Below are 27,559 nucleotides of genomic sequence, written 5' to 3'. Positions count from 1 at the left end.
CGCAACTTTCGATTTACAGCAGGTACCTACTTTGCTGCTAGGTGAACAGGGACCAAGGGGACTAGGAAGAGTGTCCAAACAACCTCCGCCGGTCCAGGAATCGAACCTGTGACATCTTGCTTGCGAGGCAAGAGCAGTACCACTCCACCAGCACCCCCCCCACCCCCAGAATTGATAATGATCAAGTTGCAGGGAAGTAATATAAATAAAAAGCTTTTAGCCATGGAGAATGTATAAGTGACTTAACCCACATATAAAATCTAATTATAGTATATCAACATTCACCCTGAGAACACCAATGAACATTTACCACTAATTCTGTAAAACACAGTTCATGCTCTAAAAGAAACTGCAATAGCTCTACACTGACTGAAAATATTATGACTAAAATGAGACTTTTATTGGTTTTACAATAACAAAACAAAAATAATTTGTATATTTACAATTTACTGCTTCAAGAGAGACTCAGACAAAACCAGTCTGAATGCATTATTACATATTTCATTTTTAAAATTTAGCAATAAAGTCACACCTATGTAACAAACAGTTACACGCAGTACTGTATTCACATATGGACGGCATGTATGGCACTGACTGCAACAAAATTCATCCAATGTAGCCGTTTGTAGTATAAATTGGCATAGAAAATATCTTACATACACCAAGTTTCTTTAGGCAAGTTTAAGGCAATGTCAATTATACTACACCACTGATTTGTACTGAAACTTACCCTTGTGATAAGAATCACATGCACTTGAAACATGGTCCACTGTTGAGATTCAAATCTTCCAAAAGGAAAATCCTTGTACCTAAGTGAAAGACCACTGCAGGAGTTAAGCTTACCCTTAACAAAGGCAAGAATCACAGAACTCTTACATAATGATTCTTTGGAAGAGAGATCTTAATGTTACTACCACTAAGGTATTGCCATATTCATGGCATTCTACATTTCTTGAGCAGATGCAAGCATGTCCCTCTAAATACCAAATATGAATAATAAAATTATGAAATGACATCTACTACCACCACAAGCACTAAATCTGTATTTCACTTAATGTTTGTAGCAATTCTAAGTCTTCATCTGTCTCACAATCTAAAAGTTTTGCATCAACTCCACCATCACAATGAACCAGATTTGTGGAAGAATATTTGTTAACTTTCCACTTAGACCAGATTAAGAGTTCTTCTCTCAGTTTCTGCTTTTCTTTTACATGGTAGACTAGAGTTGGTGAGGAAGAATGGGCCCTGACTCAGAAGTCATTATCATTGCAATTATCATCCATCTTGAAACAACGTGTGATCTCTTCACCTTTATCCACTGAATATTTTAAGTCAACATTGAGGAAGCGATGATTTGTGAGATCTTGTGTTATACTAAGTTCTCCCTTCACTTGTGTATCTTGTTGTAAAGGTGCAGTGGCAAGTGGTAAGACTGTGTTCTGCCAATGAGTATCCTCATTATCTGGAGATGTTGATAGCTTTAATCCTCCAGGGAACCACACATCAAACCACAACACCATACTATTCAGTCGTCGTGAACCCATACTAGACAAAGTGAAAGACCGAGAAATGCTTCGTAGATCCTCAGGAGTAACTGTCATGAGGTTTAAGTCACAGACTTGAGTTGGCAAGCTCAACACATCTTCCTGAGCCACCATATGCACATGAACAACATCTGAAATAAAAGGTTAATAAATCATACTTAAAGAAATAAAGATTTTGATCCTGAAACCCCATTTTATGGCCTGTGATATTAGCACTAATTCACATGACTCCTGTTTTATCCTAATTCTGACTAATGAAATGGAATTGTTAATACAGTAAAGCTACCTTCCAACCATATCTGGATTCATTACTTCTGAAATATGTTTCCAAAAAACATGGATGTTTCTTTTCCAGGCAGAAAGACTACAGGGCTACGATGGTCACTGCCTGGAGACGGAGTTATCTATTTCACCTGATTATTGAGAGTAGAACCTCCAAAAATACCCAAATCAGGTCCACTAAAGCCAGACCTTCTCTCCTATTCCACACCATGAGGAGGAGGAGGGCAGGAATACTGAGCCATCCATATAGCTTCTTGCTAACACATCTAAGCATGAAAAACAGTCATTAAACAGTGATGATCATCATTATGAAATAGGAATTCAGGTTCAATCCCCTATGATCAAGTGGCTATGCAAATGGTCTATGATGTAAAGGCCAGAAAATCTATGAGATGATGAAACTGCTCACATATGGATTAAGCACCTAAAGAAGCCAGGATGTTATAAGCATGAATATAATACAGGTACAGGTATGCCCCATAAAACAACGTCCCATTAACCACTACTTCACATAACCAACAATTATATATTAAGGAAATACCCCGCAAGTTACTCTGACTACCCCGTCAATCTGACGACTGGAGGATGAGCGGTAGAGCACGTTTGAGTTTGGCGTTTGGTGGTATGATGCAAATTCTTGTCATGAGTACACAAATTTGTATTTTAGGAGTTATCAAGACTCTACAGAGTTTAATACAGTATATTAATCTGTCACAGAACATAGTACAGGAACACATCCCCCTTATTACATTAATTTATACGGGAAAAATGGTTTCGATGAACATAATCCACCTAATAAATTTTTTTTAGTGGAACCTAACCCTTTTGTTCAGTGGGCACTTACTGTATTTCATTAAATAAACTTGGTAGGTAAAATAGAATATAGTTACATCATGCAAGTACAGTTCAAGTGTTACTAATTACAGTGATATCCCGGTAGCCGGAACAATTGGTCCAGAGCACTTCCAGGGATGAGAGATTTCCGGCTAACCTGACGACTTTCTCAAGCCCAGAATCTTTTCCGGTTCCTGGGAAAAGTTTCCGAGTGTCTTAACTCGACATCTTGCACACACAGACACTAGCCCACTTCCCCAGAATGTTTCTGGGTGCTGGGGATGTTTTCCTCGAGTCTAAACTACCGGAGTCCATAAATACAGTTTTAATTCAGTTCGAAACTCCATTTCTTTACTATAATAATTCAGAATAATTTACCTAAAAGTATGGTAAAATAAATTTATTTGAAATTAAAAAATCTATATGACATGGGCATGAATGAAGCTGTGTGTTACAGCAAAGACTGGTATTTTCCACTCCCATGGAGCTGTGGGGGATTAGTGGGTCTCAAGTACTTGACCTGACCCAATGTCAGGTCACAGTAGGGTGGGGGATTAGTGGTCTCATATTACTGACCTTCTGATGGAATGTCAGGTCACCCTTTCTTGGCCAGGGGATTAGTGGGTCTCATGACCTGAAGAGGTCTTGAATAAACACGAAACCTAAAGTGTTTTTAGAGAGATTGTGATAAGTATAAGTATAAATGAGCAAAGTTGTATTCCTTCAACATTACATAGCACAACATTTTAAAATATGGAGTGAGAAAGCAGAAAGGTGTGGGTAATTAGAGCGATGGAGTGGAAATGAGTGTTGCCAAGCACTCCTCAACAGCCGATATTTAACTCGCGGTCACACACACGCAAATTAGTCACACAATAAGACCCTCACTCCTTATGTTTGCTGTCATAATTCCTATCATGCCATGATTGTGGACCAGCTGGCTAAGGAATCTCTGGTTCAAGCAGCAATTACTGACACCAATCAACGTCACAGTGCGTCATAACGGGACTACGAGGTGGTGTGTCGGAGGTGAGCTTGCAACTGCGAATCATCACACCGGCAGTCGGACTCCTGGCTGGCCCGGTCAACACTTTCTGCTGTGAGCAGTGTGTGTGCCGTGGGAGTTCGGCTGTGAGCTGTATGTGCTGTGGGAGTCCTGCCGTGAGCTGTGTGTGTGCTGTGGAAGTCCTGTCGTGAGCTGTGTGTGCTACGGGAGTCCTGCCGTGAGCTGTGTGTGCTACGGGAGTCCTGCCGTGAGCTGTGTGTGCTGTGGGAGTCCTGCCGTGAGCTGTGTGTGCTGTGGGAGTCCTGCCGTGAGCTGTGTGTTTGTGTGTGCTGTGGGAGTCCTGCCTGTGTGTGCTGTGGGAGTCTGCCGTGAGCTGTGTGTGCTGTGGGAGTCCTGCCGTGAGCTGTGTGCTGTGGGAGTCCTGCCATGAGCTGTGTGCTGTGAAGTCCTGCCGTGTGCTGTGGAGTCCTGCCGTGAGCTGTGTGTGCTGTGGGAGTCCTGCCGTGAGCTGTGTGTGCTGTGGGAGTCCTGCCGTGAGCTGTGTGTGCTGTGGAGTCTGCTGTGAGCTGTGTGTGCTGTGGGAGTCCTGCCGTGAGCTGTGTGTGTGGGAGTCCAGTGTGCCGTGCATCGTGGGAGTGTTGCATGTGGCGTGGAGTGTTGCCGTGTGGCGTGGGAGTGCTGCCGTGTGCCATACCAGTGTTGAGTGTTTTAATTATTAAATAGTAAGTCCACCCTTACACTTTGTTAATACCAACCCTATTATTCTATTGGAAAAAGCATAACAATTCCCTTGTTAGGAGTGTTGGAGTGGTGTTGGAGTGTGGTTGTTGAGGGTGTGAGTGTGGTTGTTGGGGGTGTGAGTGTGGTTGTTGGGGGTGTGAGTGTGGTTGTTGGGGTGTGTGAGTGTGGTGTGTTGGGGGTGTGAGTGTGGTTGTTGGGGGTGTGAGTGTGGTTGTTGGGGGTGTGAGTGTGGTTGTTGGGGGTGTGTGTGTGTGTTTGTGTAATGTTGGTGTATAATGTTTGGCTGAAGAGTGAAGGAGTCGAACCTTTTTGGGGGGTGAGGGCCATGCAATCACTTTCTCCCCCCCCCCCTTCCTCACTCAAGCATGGTTAATTGTGATAGGGAGATGAATTTGATACCATAATGATCCTTAATAAATTCTCTACAAAACGTTTCCAATAAGATATCCTTAATAAAAATATTTCTATAAGATACAGTGATGGGAATTTCATTCTTTTATAAAAAAAGAGTCAGAATTGTTGATACCGTGTCAGTAAAATCAGTTCTAATTTCATTAGTCACACCATTTTTTTTATCAAAATAATCCTGTATACTTTATCTAAAAGTTTGGTTAAATAAATATATTTAAAAAAACAAAAGCTCTATATGATACGGGCGTCAACTTATCTGTTATTTTTATCCTCTTCACCACCGATCGGCTCGTTAGTCGCTTGGGCGATCGGTTACGTCTCTGTTACACACTTCACTCAATTGACTGTAATACGTAACTAATCATGTCTTAACACTTGCAATGAAGGTTGGGTGGGAGATTAATTATTGGTGTTACGTTACTAACCTGACCTGATGCAACGTCAAGTCACCAAGTGTTGGGTGGGGGATTAGTGGGTCTTATGATCTGAATGAAATTTTTTTACCTATGAGGTATATACAGTGGTCCCTCGGTTAACGAACACAATTTGTTCCAGAAGGTCGTTCGTTAACCGAAACCATTGTTTCAATGGGATTTTGGGTAATTGGTTCCAGCTCACCGAAAATTACACACAAACTAAAAATAAATGCAGCAAAGTACACTTACTTTGAGGTGTGCATGTAGAAGGCTCCTGGTTGATGATGATGATGATGATGGGAATTAGAATGGGGGTGGAGGAGAAGGGAGAAGAGAAGGCATTGGGGTGGAAGAGAAGTCACCCCATGCCGTCATTTCACCCATAAAATTTTAGTTCACTTGGTGTAATTCAAGATTATTTTCTTTAAATCAACACTGCACTGCATTATATATTGTCAATATGTAAAATAAACTTCAGAATGACCAATAATTGTACTGTAAAAACGTAAAAATAGTTTATGTTCAAGAGTCTCAAGCAAGAAGCTTCCTCCACTGAGCAAGGACACAAACTGACACCATTTTGGGTGAGTCTGGTGGCTGTTTGGCGCACTAAAAACTAGTTCCCTGTACTTCAATTATGTTAAATAATTGTTAAAATGACTAAAAACTTTAATACTGTATAAGACTTGGAAAATTATTGAATAGTACAACCTTCCAAATATTTACTCAAATGGTAACGAATTTAAGCCCTAAAACCGATTACCCGGTACTGTATTGGCGGACTAATACTCCAGCTGGTAAGCAGGCAAAAGCAGGCGAAAACATGTTGGGAAAAATTCATAAGGAATTCGTTAACCGAAATTTTTTCGTTAACCGAAGTGAAGAATCTTATGGAAGGTAATTTGTTAACCGAAATTTCGTAAACCGAGGCGTTCGTTAACCGAGGGATCACTGTATGTAGTACTACCGGGTATATTGTACTGTATTGTATATGAAGGGTACACGTATTACTAAACAGTAACAATCTGTACTAATTAATGAAAAACAAATAAACATTATTGTATCATGAATGAGTCAGTACAGTAGACAAGCAATGAGGCGACGCCTTTGGAGGAAGGGGTGGTGCAGTCACTTTTACCCCCTTAATGGATTTTTCAATCTCTTACTAGTTCACAAAGAGAGATTAACCCTATTAAATGTCACTGACTTGACTTAAGAGAATATAACTTGCATTGCTGAAATTCTTGTAAGATAGCGATTAATTTGAGTATAAACATCCCTTATTTTGCACCATACATAATAATTTTAGTAATTAACTTATTACTGTACATTTGAGTACAGGTTGTGATAATTTATGTGGTTGCACTTTCAAGGCTTTGTGACATCACTAATGTATAATGAGCCTCCATATGCCCTGGTTTATTCATTGATCAGTTGTCTAAGTGCAGAAGTAGCCCCGTCGAGCTATCATGTATCATTTAATTTTAAAATAGAAATTATAATGTAAAATGTCATAAGACAATGGTTTAGTAGTGCGGTTAATGTGTGTGCTGTGTAAGTGTCTTGGCATGTCACCTCACCACCTGACTCCGGAACAAACTCTTCACCAACTTCTTCAAATCCTATAATGTGCTTGGCAAGCTCAAAACACACACAATTTTTTTTTTTAAAGCTTACGATCCTGAACAAGGTACACTAGGTACAGAGAAGATTGGCAATGTGGCAGACTGGGGCCCTAGATGATCTCCTATGTGAAGCAAGAACACTGCAGGAGAGACTAAAAATTACGGGTGACGGAAAGCAAAACATCGATGACGTGGCAAGAAAATTTGGAAACAAAATGCGTGTGGGAAAAGTGTCTCTGGCGGTAAGATCTCTCACAGAGGAATCCTCCGGTGGGGTGATGCCAATAAACAGAGAGACATTAAAACTACTGAAAGAGAAACATCCCCCTGCAAGCGACGAAGAAGGCATCAGGTTCGAGGGTGTCTATACCCCACCAAACGCTGTCCTGTTCGAGAAAATAAAAGGAGAGATGGTGTGGAAAAAGGCACTGAAGACTCGAGGAGGAGCCGGCCCTTCAGGTCTGGATGCAAATGGTTGGAGAGTCATCCTCAGCACAAACAAGTTTGGCATTGTAGCAAGCGATCTCTGCACTGCCATTGCCGCCCTTGCAAGAAAGCTTGCATCCTCTTGCTGCCATCACCTCCAAGCCCTGACGGCCTGCTGCCTTATTCCTCTGGAAAAGAAACCAGGATGTAGGCCTATAGGGGTGGGGGAAGTGCTGAGGCGGATCATCGGAAAATGCATAATGGAGGTGGTAAAGGATGATGTCAGGGCAGCAGCAGGGAACCTACAAGTGTGTGCTAGCCACCAGGTTGGCGGGGAGGCCGCCATTCACGCCAGGAGATTGATATTTGAGCAGCGTGAATGTGAGGCCGTTCTCCTGGTGGATGCTTCAAACGCATTCAAAATACTTAATTGCAAGGCTGCACTGCACAACATCAAGATCAAGTGTCCAAGCTTTGCAATGTATGTTGAAAATTCGTATAGGAATCCATCAGACCTCTATATAGTAAACAACAAGGCTCTAAGAGGTGATACCATCTTACAGTCAACCGAGGGAACAACACAGGGGGACCCTATTGCAATGGCAATGTTTGCAATTGGCCTATCAGTGCTCCAACAAGAAATAAAATTTGAAACAACTGGGGTCAAACAAGTGGCATATGATGATGACCTTACAGGAGCAGGAAAAGTGGAGGGCATCAAAAAGTGGTGGGACTTGGTAACATCACGAGGTCCACAAATAGGGTACCACCCAAACGCCAGCAAGTCCTTCCTCATCGTGAAGCCAGAACATTATGAACGGGCATTGGAGGTTTTTGACGGAACTGAGGTCAAAATAACTAAGGACAGCCAAAGACATCTAGGCGCAGTAATTGGCACTACGGACTTCAAGACCGAGTACGTAGCGGGAAAGGTGAATGAGTGGGTTAGTGAAATCCAAGCTCTGTCTGAGATTGCTAACACAGAGCCACATGCGTCCTTTGCAGCATTCACCCATGGAGTCAAGCATCGCTGGAACTACCTGATGCGTACCATCCCTGAGATCGGACCCCTCCTCCACCCTCTGGAAGAAGCTATCAGTGTCAAGTTCATTCCCAAACTAGTGAAACACCCTGACTTAACCCCAGCAGAAAGAGCACTTCTTGCACTTCCACCAAGACTGGGAGGGATGGGACTAACTAATCCAGAGGAGATTGCTGCCACTGAACATCAAAATTCACTTAAGCTCACGGCAGCCCTCACGGACCACATAATAGCCCAGAATGCAACAGGGGAAGTGGATACCAGCGAAGTAAATAAGATTCGTAGGTCCATTACGACAGATCGACAGCACTGCCAAAATGATAAGTTGCAGCAACATTTGCTGCAGGTTCCAGAAAATTTGAAAAAAAAGTAGCTATAGCGCAGGAGGTGGGCGCCTCGAACTGGTTAACTACGTTACCGATAAGGGCAAATGGTTTCAGTCTTATGAGGCATTCAACGAAAATTGGACACACCTGAAACAACGGGGTAGCGTCACACTATGCCACTATGACGCTGTAACCGGTGACGACAACCGCCACTACAAAGAATATCAATCCCTGACTCGATCTCAACAGCTTATATACATGAGACTGCGCCAAGGGTACAGGTACCTATGGGAGTACATTGGCAACCCTGAGCCTCACCGCACTGTTTGTAAACTTTGTGGCCAACCCGACTCTCACACCCTCTCTCACTACAGCCTCACTTGCCCTATGACCTCCTCCTATAGGTCCCCAGCCGTTACCAACACCTCTTCCCTCCCAGACCAGATATCCCTCCTCCTAGTCACAGGCCTGGCATTTGACATTATTAGGGACCTGCCACTCTTTGCCATAAACAGATAAAATGTACCGGGAACTTTCCCCCAACACACTCATCATTCTCTCACTTTATGTAACTTGACAGAACCTATGACCCTTCAGGCTTTTACGCCCTTAATGTACGAGTCATAAACGCAAATATGAACTTTTCATACTTCCCTGTTGGGCGCTGTAAACGCTTCTGCGCTTCACCTTGCACAGGATGTAAGGGGGTGCCCAATAAACTAGCCCCCTCGGGGGCAAATCTGAAAATCTGTTTCAGTCTTAATAAACAAGAATTTACAGATGCCATTGCTCTAAGGTACGGTTGGCCAGTAGAAGGTTTGCCCTCCCAATGCGTGTGTGGCTCTTCCTATGATGGCGATCACGCCATGGTCTTCAAGAAGGGAGGCTTCATATGCATGAGGCATGACGAGGTAAGGGATCTCACAGCAAATATGTTGAAGGAAATCTGCCGGGACGTCATGGTAGAACAGACCCTCCTTCCATTGGATGGCGAGATCTTCCAACACAGGACTTCAAACACATCTAACGAAGCCCGTGTGGACGTCAGTGCTCGAGGATTCTGGACGCTGGGACAGCGAGCTTTCTTCGACATCAGGATTTTTGATCCCATGGCCGCATGTCACCGTAACCTAGCTCTCGATGCTGCACATAGGAGGAACGAGAACGACAAGAGAAGGGCATATGGGGAGAGAATTCAAAACGTTGATCAAGGCAGCTTCACTCCTCTAGTGTTCACAACCTCTGGTGGGATGGGCCCAAGTGCAAGATGTTTCTACGCCAGACTCGCGGAGTTGATCTCCGAACAGAAGCAGCAGCCCAGAAGTTATGTTACAGCCTGGATGAGATGTCGACTGTCCTTCTCTCTCTTTCGGTCGGCTTTGCTCTGCCTCAGGGGAACGAGAGCTTCTGCTCCTACTCCGACAACTGCTGCAGATATTGACTATGAGGCTACAGTCACTGAATGCCGCATAGATCTGCGCCTCAACTAATTTAACACAGATAGGATAGCTTCTTATGTATTAGGATATTTAATATTAAGGTAAATAAATGGTGGCGAAGGTGTAGCTATTGGGGGAGGCTGGAGGCCATTTATAAAAAAAAAAAAAAAGGCACCAGCAGCAGTATTATTATTTTACCTTTGTTTCTTGAGGCTTTAATGCACTATAATTGTACAGTTATCAACTCATATCCAACAATAAGAGGGTTCCTTTCAGCCAGGATTTGTTGAAGAGGATAAGGAATCAGACAGGTCCCATCCTTGTGTCCCGAGTATGCCACAAGGAACTGATCGAAAATTAGAGACCTTTAGACTTACACAACCTGGCATCATTTACTAAGGAAGTCTGAAAGCCAAGAAATGAGTCTTCTCTGGATCCCAAGATTGGTGGCTTGTCTGCATGTACAGTATGTACAGTCCCCTTCACTAGTGCATTTACAGGAGCTTGTCAGGTTTTGTGCAGTCGCAGAGCTGAGTTTGTTTACATTTGACTGAAGGAAACTCGCAATAGTAAATACACTATGGAATCAAATTAAAACAATATTAAAACAAATATATCAAAGATAAAGGTTTGTGGAATGTTTATATAACGAGCCTCTGTAAACACAATAGCGAAGAGGACTGTATCATGAAGTGAAGAGTGAATCAGGCTATTTGGCACAATATAGTGGGCAGGAGTTTCCAATGGTGCTGTGCCCTCATGCAACAAGATGGTATGAGGTGGGAGGTGTAGCCCAGCCCAAACCACAGATTGACTATTGCATCCATACAAAAGAACTTAAATTAATAGGGTGAAGAGCTGCTTTGCAGTGAATATATTACTAACAAGCATAGATCAGCCACAGGCTATGCAGTGTGCTGGGAATCTCACAGGTAACCCATCAGCCATAATATTATCACTTTCTACTAATGTTAGTTTATAACATACCGACCAATATCACTATTACTAACATGGCAGTGAATACATTTCAGATATACTGAAAAACATTAATAATATTTAAATAAATAGGAAAATCATATTCATTTAAAATGTAATGTTTAAAATGCATTGATGATTTTAGGCAGGATCCCATAATACTGTATTCTGATACAGTATACCTAAATAAACAACTTTCAGAGTGGAAATGAGTAATTTGTTTGTGAAGCTAATATAATTCCATTATGAAGGAAAAATATGCTGCAGGTGAAATCTTGGAAAATATAATAATATTTATTCCCTGCATAGTTCATACTGAAGAAATTATAATTTAAACCTGATCCCCACCTTTGTATCTAGCAACAGCATGGTCAGCCAAGAGAGACATGTCGAGGTTGTATACATGGTTAAGGGAAATCCAAAAGTCATAGGTCCCTTCTTCGTACTTGGTAATCCACTGTGCTTCTCCTAGTGCCATGTACAGCACTGCCCTCTCTGGATACATTTTACCACCCTGTGATAGGTACATAGCACATTAAACTCATTCAGGGATATAATAATATGACACTCAGAGAACAGCAATTTATAAAATAACTAAATTTATATATTTATGGGGACACTCTTGGTGTTTTTTTTTTTTTTACTGGAAGTACAGTACATGTACTGTACAGTCTCTTAATCTAATACTTAATTAAACAAAAATCTAATTTAAAACTAGCAATGACCAGGCAACTTATGCTGTGCTGAAACCCTCCATTTGTATGACTGTGCTATACTTCAGAAATCCAGTAAAGCCAGGAAACTGGAGGGCCTATAAATAGAGGATAGTTCTGATAAACCAAGTACTGTTAGTCTACACCACCATGCTATTGTGCATGTGCCCCACTAACAAAGTAAAGGTATACCATAAAAGGGGACCCCAGATTCAACAACTCAATTTGCAACTCCTCAACATCTCTAGGGAAGGGATAGGGATTTGAGTTGCCTGATCCTTGTTTAGTATAAAATAAAATTTCAGGAATAATCTCTCAATTATAGGTGACACAGACAATTGGGTGACTCATGTACACTCAAGAAAGCTAGCATCAAAGGGAAAAGTGAGGCGTGAACTTCTTGCAATAATGAATGTCACATCCTTTATCCCAGGTATCATGGAAAGAGCACAGCAAGTTCCTAGCTGCCACTCAGGCCAACTTAACACTAGGCTCAATCTAATTTCCATGGGTGGATACCCTATGTAATGTCTATACACACCCCCACTCCTCACCAGATGACTGACTTCAAATGTGAACCTCTTAAGGAGGCCAAGGAAATTGCAATCCCAAGATTATGAGTGTGAAGAATGCAACCAAGCTTAATGAATCTAATGACTTCTACTGAAAATAAGCACTAGTGGCTCCTCACTAAGTCCAATGAATAACAAGAAAAAATTTAATTGGTCTGCTCATAAATTTATTTGTATAGTGTATCGACCTTGCCATACCCACGGAATAAAACTAACCCTATCCAGATCAATGCATGAGAAATATTCTTTTAGGCCCAACACTATAACTTTGATTTGTCAACAATCTTAATACTCCATCAGAAATTGAACCATACGACTAACATACCAAAAGAAACACAAGTCTCTCCTGGTACTGCATTATAGGTCAATGGGAGACCCTTGAAAAGACTTCCCTGCTTCTCCCTTGGTGCCAGAATTCACCAATGGATTAGAAGTGGACAGGTAAGGTAAGGTGGTTTTAGTATGTGGAGAGAATGGAGAACAATTAGGTTAGAGATCCACAAGTTTGAATAAGGAGGGGATGATAGTACAGGGCAGGCCAAGAGATGCCATCAGGTAATCATGGCTAATCCACTCAAGCAAGGAAAATGGCTGTAAAAAGTTTAAGAGGATGAAGCCCAAACCTACCATCAAAGCTGAAATCTTTCAATTTCTAAATGAGGTTAGAGAAAAGGGAAACATTGCTCGAGTCAAACATGTTCTAAGACCAAAGAATGGGCCTTCTATTAAGGCCCTCCTTGCCTCACACTTTAGAATGAATATGCTACATCCAGGAATAACCCCTCTCTTTTAGGCATATCACAAATACTCCTCCCCCCCCCTCCGAAAAAACAAAAAACAAAAAACAACTGAAAGGGAAGGATGATGTACATTTACAAAATTCTGAAGAATTAGCAGCTATGACCTTTAGTTAAAAAGCAAGTTTCTACTCCAAAAGGTGAAATCCACACTGCTTTCACCATTCAAATAACCAAGGAATTGCTTTCAAAAGGATTCATACTATCAGTTGCAGAACCCCAAAAGAAATCAACAGAGAAGTTATTATCCCTTAACATATCATACAGTGATCAGCTGCCTTGCTACAAACTGACCCTAGGCCTTTGTTACAAATTTTGAGAGGGGAAAAACTATAGTCAATTATTTATGCCTGTGAGGAGATTGCAGTTCTGTCATAATGTTGGCCATGACAGAAAAACTGACACCTACTTTTCAGCAATATTCTATGGGCTGGCCACGTGAGAAAAATATGAAGCCTTGCCCTGCTTTGTGCAAGTTACATCTGGCAAGTTCTCTGCTTATTAGGTGATGGGGGAGGAATATGTTGAAGTGGGTAGGGGTGGCAACAGAATCCTTGAGGACTCTATTTTGGAGAATCTGCAAAATGAGTTAATCATATTTTATCATTATTGTGCACTGCTGAGTTCATTATTCTTTCAATCGGTGTGATAAGGCATAGTATTGAAGGCTTTAACGATGACTATGGAAGAGAGATAGATGAAGATGTAGAGTTGGATAAAAGTCATACTGGGAATGTGAATGGGTGTGCTGTTTTATTTAGTTTTAGTTTTCTTAAGATTTTATTATGGGGACTTGGTATTTGATTGGGTTATCTGCCTCTTGTTTACAGTTATGTTGAAACAATCTAAATTTAGTGCTAATGGTTCTGAGTAAGTTTTGTTGCAGTTTTTATTTGTTTTATTTTAGAGTCTTTTTATGGGTCAAGTTCAAGTTGAAGATTACATACTAATCAAAGTGAAATGTACAGACATGCTCTTTAGTATTTTCATGTCTTTACCTCAAAAAATCTCAAGTCAGTTTCTAACAAATAAATCAAGTGTCATATGTTCAACTCAACATTCTACTTTGAAGAAATTGATCATTGCAGCATACTGCAACTTTCATTACTTACAGGTTTGAGCCATTTGTCTCTGACATAGAGGACAGAGGGTAGCATGGTTTCATACAGCATCATGTATCCCATCCATTCACTCACGATTATGTCCACCTTCTCGGGCAAATCAACCTCCTCTGCCTTGCCCTGTAATACTATTCATCAAATAAAGTCTTTAATAAATTATCTTGATATCAAGCCACAATATTTTCATTAGAATATGACAAATCTTTGAAGATTAATCCTTTAAATTTTTCTAGGAACTATAAATGCTAATGTTTCTTTACCAAGGTACTGTACTGTAACTTCAACAGCAACATGATAAATGATATAGTACTTCATTTCTAATATTGTAATGTGATTATTTGTCTGAAGACAAGTTGGTATACATACCTCTGCTTCTATCAGATCAGTCCACTTCCCCCTACTAAGTGCTTAACCCTTCCACCAGTACAGTGCATTCATAATATCATACCTAGATTGTGGGTCTAAAATTATAGATACATATTAGATTTCAACTGTTTCCATCACTATTCAAAGACCCTATTAGGAGTTATGGCTTCTATGGATGCATATGGTCAGTATCTACAATATTTCAGCCATGAAAAAAATCTCCCAGCCGTCACCCTGGATGACAGTGAGTATCAGGATGTTAAGTAGGAGCACCCACACACTGAGGAGAACCCACACACTCACACTCTCTCTCTCTCTCTCTCTCTGTAGATCACTCGGCTTTTAGCCGATGTTCACACTCTTAGTATTTCAGTTTCATCACCAACATTGCATTCAGCCATTTTCCATGCATGCATGGGTTAGATTTGATTACCTGATGGCAGCTCTCGAGCTGCATTGTCTTATGGAACCTTTCTTAACAGGTTCTTATTTGAGGTCATTACTCACAATTTCTCCCCATGTCACCATTTTTCAAATACATGTATAAACTGAATCCAAATGACATCAGCCCCAAGCAATGATCGTCGAGCTCCATCCGAGCTATCAAAACTAGCATACCTAAAAACTCTCATATTACCTACATGTAATAACCTTCCTGCAGAGGATTGAAGGCTTAAGCTAATCTAGGAAACACTTTGTTAGGAGAAAGCATATAATTACTTTACCAAATATAGGTATGAGGGATTCATCCTGAAATCCCACTTTATAACAAAATGTGGATCAGGTGACTCGTGTAAATATTAAAGTCCATGAGTTGACAACATTAGGGGACCCTGACCTATTTGACTAGGATTAAATGTTTACAAATTCCAAAAAAAAGTAAATTTTTAACATCATAACTCTTGTCTCTTAAAAGAAACAGGGGTCCAGGAAGCATCAACTCCCACTCAAGCTGAAGCTGAATCTTAGCCACTATGCTAACGCACTTGCACCCTGTGGTACTTGATTGTCACTGGCTACAAAACAGACACTCATCAACCCCTTTAAGTACAGTTTACATCAGCACCTGAAAGGGAAGAGGGAGGAACCTACATTATGTGCAGTTATAAAACAGAACTTCAGGATCAGTATCTGAAACTTCAGCGAATATTGGTTCACTCGTGTGTAAACCCAACTAGTAATAAAAAGAAAGACATGCAGTTAAAGCTTCAGGATTTTGCATAACTCAAATACAAAAAAGAAAGCAAGGTTAAAACAATATAACTAACCATACACTCACAAATACCACAGCAGACAATTCAAAGGTGCAATAGCCTCACTTAGCCTCAAAGGTTAAACAAGTGGGACATACAACCCAGCTAAGAGAGCTTAATTGTACTAGATACTCTTCATACCCTCGCCAAGAGGCTCCATACTTAGACTGATGGTTTAAGGGCAATGACTGTTGATTAAAGAGGTTTGTCAACTATAATTAATCCTGAACTGCCTTCACTAATAAAATGTGAATTATGAGATCCACCATCTTGTGTCTAAGCTGAGAGAAAAATTTCTTAAGGCGAAAAGGTAGGAGTCTAATTTTTTTACAAAAACTTCAAAGCCAAATTCTAGTCTGGGATAGAGGGACCAAAGGAAAGAAACCTCTCTCCTCATCCCAGAGCATGAAGCTCAGACACCCTTCTACTGGTTACAAAAGCCATGAGTAATGATGCTTAAATTAGAGCCAACTCCAATTCTTCTTCTATGAAGGGCCCTGCAGAATTCAAGAACTAGCAAACTAGTTTGAGAGACTAATTCATGAATTCTTCATCTGGGTGTTACCTGGGGAAAACTCCTTAGAGCCAACAGTCAAAATAAACATTTAGTTATGGGATAACTTCAACTTAAAAGGATAAATTTTCTCATAAACTCCATATAAAAGCAACCGATTTATCTCCATTTAACACTCAGGCCATAGTTAACCACTATGCCCTATAACTGGGCAAAAAGGAAAAAAATAACCTCCAAACAGAATACAGTATTACAACATGTGATTCTGATTTATCCTAAAGTGAGAATAAAGGTTCATGCAGTACTTCAGAAACAAAATATCCCTGGCCACACACTTTGAGAAGCTCCAAAGAGAACCTGAATATCCTTTAAGTGGCCCTAAGCTAGACTTTGCATCTGAGAAAAAACAACAATGAGTTACTCATTATGGAATACAGTACTGACATGATGCTTGGTAGTGCCAAATGGGTCATTAAGTAACTATCAACATTCCTGCAATATGATAATTTCATATAAAAAAGATATACGAGTATAAAGGAATGCATGGCAATTAGTCTATTCCTCAAACAAATGCTTTTAATAAATAAATAAATAAAGTTAACACAGTTGCCAAAACAAGGAGCAATATGAGAGATATTCAAATACTGTAGCTGAGAAGTGACTGGAGTTCCTGGTAACCCCTTCACTATAGGGATGCCACTTTTAGTATTTTATTTGGCTAATGCCAGATGATTTTATTCACCACAAGAGGGAATCCCATATGCATAAGGTTATGCCCACAAGCTTCTTGATTCAAGTACAGTACAGTACAAGAGTCACCCAATCCACTGCATTAGTTAGAAAATATACTGTATAAAAATGCTTAATACAAGAATAATCTAACCTGTAATAACATCTTTGTAGCCATTGGCTTCGATTAGTTGTTTAGCATGAAGTGCAATCTTAGATGCATCTATGGCATACACTTTCTTGGCTCCTGCCTGAGCACAAAACATGCTTAAAATGCCTGTGCCACATCCCACATCTGCTACCACTTTACCCCGAACATCATTTTCCATGTTTTGAAATATTGCTTGTTGGTAGGCATTTGTGCGTACACTATCTTCTATCATTGTACGATGAAGTTCTATATCTGAATACGATCTGAAAGGTCAGAAAATTAAGTTGAATGATTCTGTATGAATTCTGTAATAATGTTGATAATTCATTTGCATTTTTATCTAATACCTACGGTTAGCTTCTCAAGAATATACCTGTAGAGGATTCATATGAATATATCTTTTTCAGGTGGAAACTACAGTTAGGGATGTTCTCATAAAACAGAATGACCACTTTAAGGGCATAATATATCTTGGACTTGACCCCCTATAATGTAATCCCAGGGTTAATCTGATATTACAGTACAGTACAGTACTGTACTGTACTGTACTGCAGTGTACAGTATACCCTATAGTTTACTTCTCTATTTCTTTGAGACCTTTAGATTCAATTACTGTATTAAACAGATACCCCAAAAATTAATTTCTCTTCCACTTACAGGTACAAGTATTTGTCTTTTCATTTATTTAGACAAATGCATATTATACAGTAAACTATTCAAGTTGCCCTCACTCATTCAGGTCATGTTCATAGAAAAAGCCAATAATGCTATACACAATAATGGGTTAGGTTAGATTGCAATTAAAATTACTGTAATACAAAAATCTATTATATCATAATGTGACATGAGACCCACAAGCTAACTCAACACGTGATGCAATATACTTAAGCTACAAAAAGAAAAGGAGAAAAAAATACAGTACTCACGCAAAGTAGCTCTCATCAATAACTCTAGCTTTATCGTCAGTCCCATTTTTCAAATCTGCTATGGAAATGCCATTCTCTGAAGCCCTACGCTTCTTGGTTTGAGGCTGTGCAGCCTCAGCCCCGGTGCAAGGGGCTGCTGCTACTGCTGCTTCAATCTCAGACATGGTGGCCTGAAACAATAAGTGTACACATGAGGAATCTACTTCATAAAATACAAATAATTGAGATACTGTCTGTAATGAAAACATCCCCAAAACACATTTCATTCACTATAAAAAAGGTGACCAGATAATACTACAAAGCTCTTTCTGAAATTTCAATCAAAGTTCCTAATTACATTCTAGTTTACTTTCCAGTGACGGTAAATTGAATACCTTTTACACCTAATGCTCTTCACTAGGAAAACAGGTTCAGGGCCCAGGGTATTCCCAACATTAGTGGATGGAGCTTAACCCCATGTATATGGGTTCTCCTATGTACTGAATAAAATCATTTGGTAATCATTTGGTGTTAATTAAATAAAACATTAAAAGAGGCATCCCAACAGTGAAGGGGTGAGATCTTGTGATTACAGTAGACCCTTGCCATTCGCAAGGGATAAGTTCCAAGAAAGGGCGCAAATTGGCAAAACCGAGAATAGCAACTTATACTACCTTATTGCACTACTGTATACCTATGCCAAACAACTGACAACCCGTGGCAGTACTCACCCCCTCTTTTAACTTATCAAATAATAAAACTTTCTTTGTCAGGGTCATCACTGACTTCTGCCCTTTACATTTCACTCCACTAGCATCACTAGCACTGACACTAGGTGAAAGGGTTGTTCCACGTTACAACAGTGTTTACATTTACTAAATGACCCAGTTTAAAGTTACCCAGTATGTTTGGTATAGAGCTAAGGCAATGCAGTGCTAAGTTCAGGGATGTGATTGGATCTTGGGGGGGGGGGGATTGAGCTGTGGAATCCAGGGAAACACCTACCCGGGAATTTTTTACCATATTTAACTTAATTTCTCACATTCTTACTCATTTTATGAGTGCCTAATAGTTAAAATACACAGTACCCAAAATCAAATACGTGTGTTTATTGCAACAATATTTTTCATGCATGTATTCTTAATACAGTAATTCCTTTACAAATTTCAGTTGTTACTAAACTTGAATTTGTTTAATATTTTTAATTGTGCACCACTATTGTGAGAAGATAAACTAATAGGTACCCCGGTAAGCTTTTTTTTGCAGTATATTGTGTGCAAATTCAAAATTTAATACTTACCGAAGGGATTTATCTCTAATGCACCAGCAAATGGGGTTTCAATAACATGTTCCATGATATTTACAAACAAAATATTTAGTTTTCTTTCCCATGTAATATTCACTCATTTGGTTTTGTTTTATTCATAGTTTTAATTGCATCAGGGAGAGCAAACGCTTCTGTTTTTGTTGCTGGAAGGTCTTCTTTGATTCTAACTGTTTCTTTAACAAAAATTTCCTCTTATTCTCTTCCTGCTGCAACCTCTTCTGCTTTAACATGCTTCTATACCTACTGCTGGAGAGTTTTATGTTCCTACACATCATAGGGTCCCCCTCCTGAGACACACACACATGCCCTACAGCCCTGAACTCTTGGGGGGGACACATGCAAACATGCCCTACAGCCCTGACCCCCTGGGGAACACATATACACATGCCCTACAGCCCTGACCTCCTGGGGGGACACACACACACATGCCCTACAGCCCTGAACTCCTGGGGAGGACACATGCAAACATGCCCTACAGCCCTGACCCCCTGGGGGACACATATACACATGCCCTACAGCCCTGACCTCCTGGGGGGACACACACACACATGCCCTACAGCCCTGACCTCCTGGGAGACACACACGCCCTCTGAGTTGCAGTTTCAAGTATGAAATATGGCATGGGTTATAAAATAAATTGTGATCATCAGAAAGTATAAAAATTATGATAGACACTTAGTTATATTGAAAAATGCTTAGCCCTTACCCCGCCAGTGGCAACAGGGGAGGGTGGATCAAGTGGAATGGGTGGAGGAGCATATTATAATGCTTCTAATCATGGCATTGTATGATGCCATTGATCTTTGGTCAACAAAATACTTAAGAATCGAAGAATGAAATGCAAAACAAGCAATATTCAGCCAATGAGAAATAGAGTAATATGATGTAATGCATGAGCATACAGAGTGCGGCCACTATACCGTACTCAGCATACTGGCTCATCATCCTCACACAGCATATCCATTGACCCTAGAGGATCATTATTTGTTATTTATTGTCAAACATTTCTCTCATCATGGTCATACCACCCCCCAAAATGTTCTCAACGGATCTATGTGATTCATATGGGTCGCCTAAAACGATGGGGGGACTGGAAAAAAAAATGGAGAAATCACATCCCTGTAAGTTAAGGGGAAAACCTGATCTCAAAGTGAGTAGCTCTGCCTGTCATGTAATAATTTTTCACAGTAGATGCAACTGTCTAGCTCAACATACGGTAAAGGAATACCTGTATCTCGAAGTGATTTTAAATCTATTTATGGTACAGTCTTTCGTTACAAACTACTGTATATGGAGGCAGACACCTATTCACAAATGTGAAAAGTTCACCTAATTGAACTTTCAACTGAATACAAATTTTGGCACCAATTCATACATCAAAGGAACAACTTACCAAGTCTGGCTTCATTTTATGATTTTACAATAAAAAATGAACCATCTGAACCAAACCAAACTAAGCCTAACCTAGCTATATGTATAATGTACGTATATAAAATTGTGTATGAAAGGAACCATTCAGATAGCTTCGAGGTACTGGCTACGGTCACAATATACTGCTCAGTACGTATACAAATTTAGCATACATCATTCAAACCAACCTAACCAAATCTGCTATAAGCTAAAACAGAAGTTATCTTTTAATATTACCTTATAAAAAACTAAAAAAGGAACTGTCCAACTTTCAAGGAAGTGGAAAGGGAGTCATGACCACATCAAATGTTGGGAGAGGTGCCTGTCGAAATGTGTTCAAGAGAAAATAGACGTAAAATTTATATTAAGCAAAATGTATTGCCTGAGCACTTTTCAAGGATTTCATGAAGTAAGAAAGCATTTATGTTTTATGATGAAATGTTCTACAATAGATAGTTAAGGCACACAACTAATCTCGACTATAACTATTATTCTTGGTTATGTTAGGTTCATTTTACAAATCTTCCCAGACTTTGACAACTAATTCCACCAGAAACTCCTGGCAACTAACATTCTAGAAGTACAAAATATAGTAGACTGTACTGCTACATTACTGTAAATCCTCCCAACACCAGACCATATCGTACAAGCCTTGTTTCAAATTAGAAAGATTCCTTCAATGTTTTTTTTAAATACTGTACAATATCTCATTCCAACTATCAAAATGCACATCTTACAAGATGCAGTACAGTACTGCACTGTACACTTGAATACGTATTAGAAGTCCAAAATGCTTGAAAATGCATTTTCCAGACGGAGTTTTGGAAAATATTCACCCTTTCTTTGATACTAAGCACTTGATATTTTGTTTTTGCACTACAGTAGTCAGTATTATCACTTTTGTGTTTGTTTTGGGCAAAGGTAGAAAACATGTCTAACAGTAGAAAAAACTTATGGAATTGGACCAAAATTTCTTGAGATACTATTTGCATGTTGTACTAATTATGAAAATGGAAACAACAATGTACAGAACCCAACAGAACTTGACCTAACCAACCAAAGCTACCTAACTTTACCTTACTTCCAAACTGGGGGTCTGCAGAACCCCTGGCATATTAAGCAGAAAGAACTTACTGTACTGGTACCAATAAATGGAATTTTCTTGAAAAGGCATTGTGTAATTTTACGTTTTTTATGGACGTAAGAGTACGATCAGTTGTTGCACTAAAACACATACATTGCATTTCTTCTTCACTGTCAGTTCTCTGCACATCCTGCCAACGAGTCCATCTTGACAGATGAACTCTTTGAGATGGTTTGCATCCTCCACAAGCACAGATAACTTGCCATATAACAACACCAATGAAAATCAACATGGCTTTCATCTTCCTCAGTCCTCCTTGAGGAAGAACATTAAGTACTGTACAGGTATACTCCAATCTGTGATCTCCATATTTGCGATAGTTCACGTTAACGACGGTAATGTATTAAGACCACTTCCCAATTTGCGATGTAAACAAACCCGCATTAACGATGGCCATCATCCAGCCAACACGGAATATGGTACGCATCTCTCACTGCATTTATCAGCTGCGTCGTCATCTACCCACATGCTGCCACACACCGCCATCTTGCGCACAACAGTCCAGCAAACTGTTGCATATTAATCGTTTAGGTATACTGTTTTAGGTATACTGTAAAGTGTTTTCCCTGTTTTAGAAACCATGATGTGCTTTCCCTGTTTTAGTGACTGATGTGCCTTCCCTGTTTTAGTGACTGTGATGTGCCTTCCCTGTTTTAGGTACTGTAAAGTGTTTTCCCTGTTTTAGAGACCGTGAAGTGCATTCCCTGTTTTAGTGACTAGGAATGGTTTTCCTTCTGTTTTAATGACTGTGAAGGACCTTCCCTCTGTTTTAATGACTGTGAAGTGCTTTCCAGTTTAGTGCTTGCACTATTTTAGTGGCTGAAGTTCTTTCTGTTTTAGTGACTGTGAAGTGATTTTGCTGTTTTAGTGACTATGAAGTGCGTGCTTTCCATTTTAGTGACTGAAGTGCTTTCGTTCTATTTTAGTAACTGAAGTGTTTCCCATCTGCCTGTGAAGTGCTTTTGCTCTGACTGTTTGAGTGATAATAGTATTCTAGGAATTTTTTCTGTGAAATATGTGGATGTCCAACTGACCAGGAACGTATCCCATTGAACACTATGTTATAATGCTCCTGATCTATGATAATTCACATGGTGATGGAGTTTTCAGGAACCTGACCCAGTCACAGATTGGGGTACTGTATACCTGTACTGTATAGGAACATACAATTCACTTAGAATCCAATTACAGTACAGTACAATATACCCAAAGCTATAATATGGGATTTGAGTCCAACTACAGTACAGTAAACCCTTGTTATTTGTGGGAGTTAGGTTCCGAGGAATGGTGCGAATAGGCAAAACCACAAATAGCAACTTACACTACCTTAGTGCACTACCGTATACCTATACCAAACTTCTGACCAGCCACAGCAGCACTCATCCCCCTCCTTTAACTTGTCTAATAATTCAACTTTCTGTCAGGGTCATCACCGACTTCTAGCTTTTACATTTCACTCCACTAGCATCGCTAGCACTGACACTAGGCAGTCTTTTAGGGGCCATTTTCACACAGTATTATATAAACTAATTTTTAAGGTTACTGTATTATCGTTTTGCTCATCCAGCGATTTTTAGGATTTTAAGTTTTGGATTCAGTACTTTATACAATTCTAAGACTCATTTCTTCTGCAAATGATTACTTTCCGAGAAAATTGCAATAATTTGTTGGAAAATTGTTGTATTTTTTCTAAGTTCTATGTCTATGTTACCTCCATCCGAGAGAGCTCCTGTGTGTTCGTTTGTTGGTTACTATGCTGCATTATGCATGCGCTAGAATCTGACGCATGCGCAGTTGTTCTTTGGATACTCATTGGTAGGCATGAATTTGTATCAACCAATCACAGCTCGATATAGGCCTCCACTGCCACCCGCTTGAATTTGAATTCGTTTCCACGATGTGCAACGAGGAGCACCCAGATGACCCTAACTCTGTCTTCCGAGTCTAATTAAGGTAAGCACACAGGTGGATAGGTTAGGTTGTTACCCCTAGCCATGTGAGGATATTATTTCGCTGTTTGGACATACAGTAGGTTAGCCGACTGGGTGCACACAGTAGGTTAGGATAGATTAGATTAGGTTGCATTTGAAAAGTAGCACTGTGACCGATTTTTACCGGTTAGGTTAAGTTGAAATTACGTTTTTCTGATGTTTTTTTTTTTTTTGAGTTTTGAACAATGCTGACCTTCATTTCTATCACAAATTACAACTATGTGATTTTCCTCCACCCAAAACCCCTGGTTCCCACTGCCCCCCATTATTGCTGGACAAGATAGGGAGGATAGCTAAAAAATTAGTGATTTGCAGTAGAAATGTTGATCAGAATTGTTCAAAACATCACAAAACCATCGAAAAACATAATTTCAACTTCCAAATAGGTGAATGACCGAAACGATAATTTTACCATTTTTAAAAGTACTGTACAGTACTGACAATGGAACTGACAGTTTGAAATGTTCCATAAATTAGGCTTTTGTTTTTAGATATATAAAAATTTAAGGTAATATTGCAGTTTACAGCAACCACATAATTCCGTTAATTCACTACTCTTAATCGATAGAAAATTTTTTTTGTATGATCATTTACTTATATTACACTTCCGTCGCAAATTGACAATAAGGAAGTTATTGAATTTAAAAAAAATTATATAAAATCAGAGTACCTGCTGCCCCTACGCTGTTGCTTAAATTGTCTGTATTCGTACATTTGCTTACCTCCCGCGTATGTGCTGGGGAAGGCCTCCAATCAAATCGGGGGTGACTGCAGCCAATCAAATCCAATAAAAAATATAAACTTTTGATTCAACCCATTAGCGTTCAATATACAGCATGGGTGGTTGAATGCGGAACATTTTTCATCAGTTGCAACTTGGAGCCATTATGTGCTGGGTGGGATTTCGATTATTGGAAGCTTATTGTATTATTTCATTAAAAAAATAAGGAAAGTCTAGAGAACAGAGGAACCCACGACACATTCTGGTCCCTGACTCAGACTCTGACCCTGATGAGGAGTAAGGTAAGAAATACTATAATGGCTATTTACATTCTCGTGGAGGCTGACCACGCGACTCTCGGGTAATTACATAGCGTTTGGGGGTCCGGGGGCGGAGCCCACGGTACGGGGTCAGGTATGGGTTAGTTAGGTTGTATGGTATAAGTTAGCAAGCACAGAGTACCGGGAATTCAGAACACGCAATCGATAGAACTATTATCGGGGTGGGGCTAAATTCAAAACGAGTGATTTCCAATAATAAAGAATGTCAGATTTAAACCAATCGCATCAAAAACAATCAGACAAACAATTTTTGGGGTCAATTTATTGTATCACACCGGTCTTTATTTCGATATTAAAATAGGTTTTTCCTATGTATTCTAATGAGTTTCGAACGAATTTGTTATTCATTTCCACCGGAAATCACGTGTTTTTTTTAGATACCCACCCCAACAATTATAACAGAAAAAGTTGGAATTTTTTTTTTAATAAATAAGATAAATTATATTACCAACCAAGCAAGAAAACCTAACCCATTGTTCGTGCCCCGGACGCTTAAAGAGCGAAGACGGAGGCCTGGAGCGATGCGTGAGCAGGGGGACAGACTACCTCCGCCATAAGTAAACAAATCGTGGCAACACTTGTGACTGAGCTAAGGTAATAATCTTGAAAAATTCATATCTCGGTTATCCTTAATTTCCGGTGGAAATATAGGTGAATTTTTTTTATGCACCGGTCTTTCTTTCGCTGTTATTAATATGTATTTCGTAATGTTTAGACAATTCTAAGACCTTTTTCTTCTAAGATATTTCAGCCAGAAATTAAAGATAACTGAGATAATACTTTTCAACATTATTAAATTTGCTCGGTCACAGGTGTCACCATGTCTTATTTACCTTGAGGAGATGTTATCTGTGCATCACGCATGCACAATATTGACTGACGTCATCCAGTCGTGATCAATGATTGGGTTAGGTTAGGTTTGTTTTCGTTTTCTTCCCCACCCAAAAATACTCAATTTCCCAAGGCTCTCCCCCCCCATTATTGTTGGGGGTGGGGGCAAAAAATTTTGATTTCCGGCGGAAATAAATATAAAATTCGGTGCATAAGTAAAAATTGATCCAGAAGAAATATCTTAGAATTGTGTAAACATTACTTGATCCATATTTTTAATACGGAAATAAAGACCGGTGTGATACTATAAATTCACCTTTTTTTTTTATCAGATTCTTTGGTTGCTGTAATCTGCAATTTTACCAAATTTGCAACCAAACATGTAGGTTGTCTTAACTTTGCCAGAATACCAAATAAGAAAAGGGATATAATTATCACTTAGGGAACAAACACTGCCCACTAAATGTCTCTTATGATAAGAGGCAATGATTTTTATATCCAGGACAAGGAGTTAATTGACAAGAATTACGTAAGGACACAAGGATGCTTATTTCCATTTTCGTAAAATTGTCATAAATGACTTATCTACGAATTACCAAAAATAAAAGCATCATCATCTACAAATGTAATAAACTTTGAGCACCATGCACATGTATCTGAAATATAGAATTCACTAACAAACACTACGTACAAGATTATTTAGCTTTAAAGTCTTGCCTTTGAGGTAAGCGTTAACCACTAGGCACAGCGGCAACAGACGTGAGCCGTTGGCGCCCCTTTAGACTTATGTATATTACTTTTTTTCAGTAAAATGAAGTATCTAAATATTTGTATATCATATAATTCGTGCCGTTCATTTAGCAAAATAATTAATTATTTTTCTGACGGCAAATTAAATTATAGATCTTACCACAATCGAAAGAATTTTTTATTACAGGTACAGCTTATTTTAGAAAATTATTCTCCTGCGTGTTTGTTTACCTCCTGCAGGAACGTGTTAACCACCGACCACCGCCAGCAAACAACGTCGCCAGCAAACAACGTCGCCAGCAAACAACGTCGCCAGCAAACAACGTCGCCAGCAAACAATATCGCTCAAACTTTATTTTGTGAGTAAGTACAGTGTATTTAGAAGAATATAATACCGAATATAACACTCTTAATGATTAATAACTAACCCGGACTGTTTTTAAACTCACAAATGTCTGTTAGCTAGAAACGTTTACTTATTTTAAATTTTTGAAGTGGGTATTCGTTACTGACTACCTCACCTGAGTCACCTCGTTCCAGGCCGTGAACATACAGCGGCTGAGCGGGGTCGTCTTGTGTTATCTCCCTCCTCCCCTTCCTCTGTCAGGTCTTAGTGGATAGGCGTGTCTCTTGCTGCCTTCTGTGATGTCGGAACTCCCACGAAGGCCACACGCTTATTGGGCCGAGGTTTCATGATTTTAGTGGTGGTTATGTGGTAGTGGTGGACTGGGTGTTGGCGTGGTAGTGACAGTAGTGGTGGTGGTGGAGACTTCTATCTCAACCTACAGAAAAAAGCGGGAACAACGACAATTAAAAACTCTTCCATATATTCAATAGTTTATTAAAATGGAATAGG

The 27,559-nt window shown here is 39.7% G+C and overlaps 1 protein-coding gene across 1 annotated transcript; it reads right to left on the bottom strand.

The window, feature by feature from the left end:
* Positions 1-385: 385 nt before the first annotated feature.
* On the bottom strand, positions 386-26,979 carry LOC121865475 (protein arginine N-methyltransferase 6-like). Its single transcript, XM_042364947.1, has 6 exons — positions 26,935-26,979; positions 18,210-18,379; positions 17,287-17,546; positions 14,262-14,398; positions 11,416-11,581; positions 386-1,675 (listed from the first exon to the last, which is right to left on the bottom strand). Exons 2-6 carry the CDS (start codon positions 18,371-18,373, stop codon positions 1,251-1,253), a joined length of 1,152 nt encoding a protein of 383 aa, XP_042220881.1. The 5' UTR covers positions 18,374-18,379; positions 26,935-26,979; the 3' UTR covers positions 386-1,250.
* Between the last annotated feature and the right edge of the window lie 580 nt (positions 26,980-27,559).

This window comes from Homarus americanus, unplaced genomic scaffold, assembly GCF_018991925.1.
Source record: "Homarus americanus isolate GMGI-L3 unplaced genomic scaffold, GMGI_Hamer_2.0 scaffold25483, whole genome shotgun sequence".
NCBI classification, from domain to species: domain Eukaryota; kingdom Metazoa; phylum Arthropoda; class Malacostraca; order Decapoda; family Nephropidae; genus Homarus; species Homarus americanus.
This window is presented reverse-complemented; position numbering and strand designations above follow the sequence as displayed.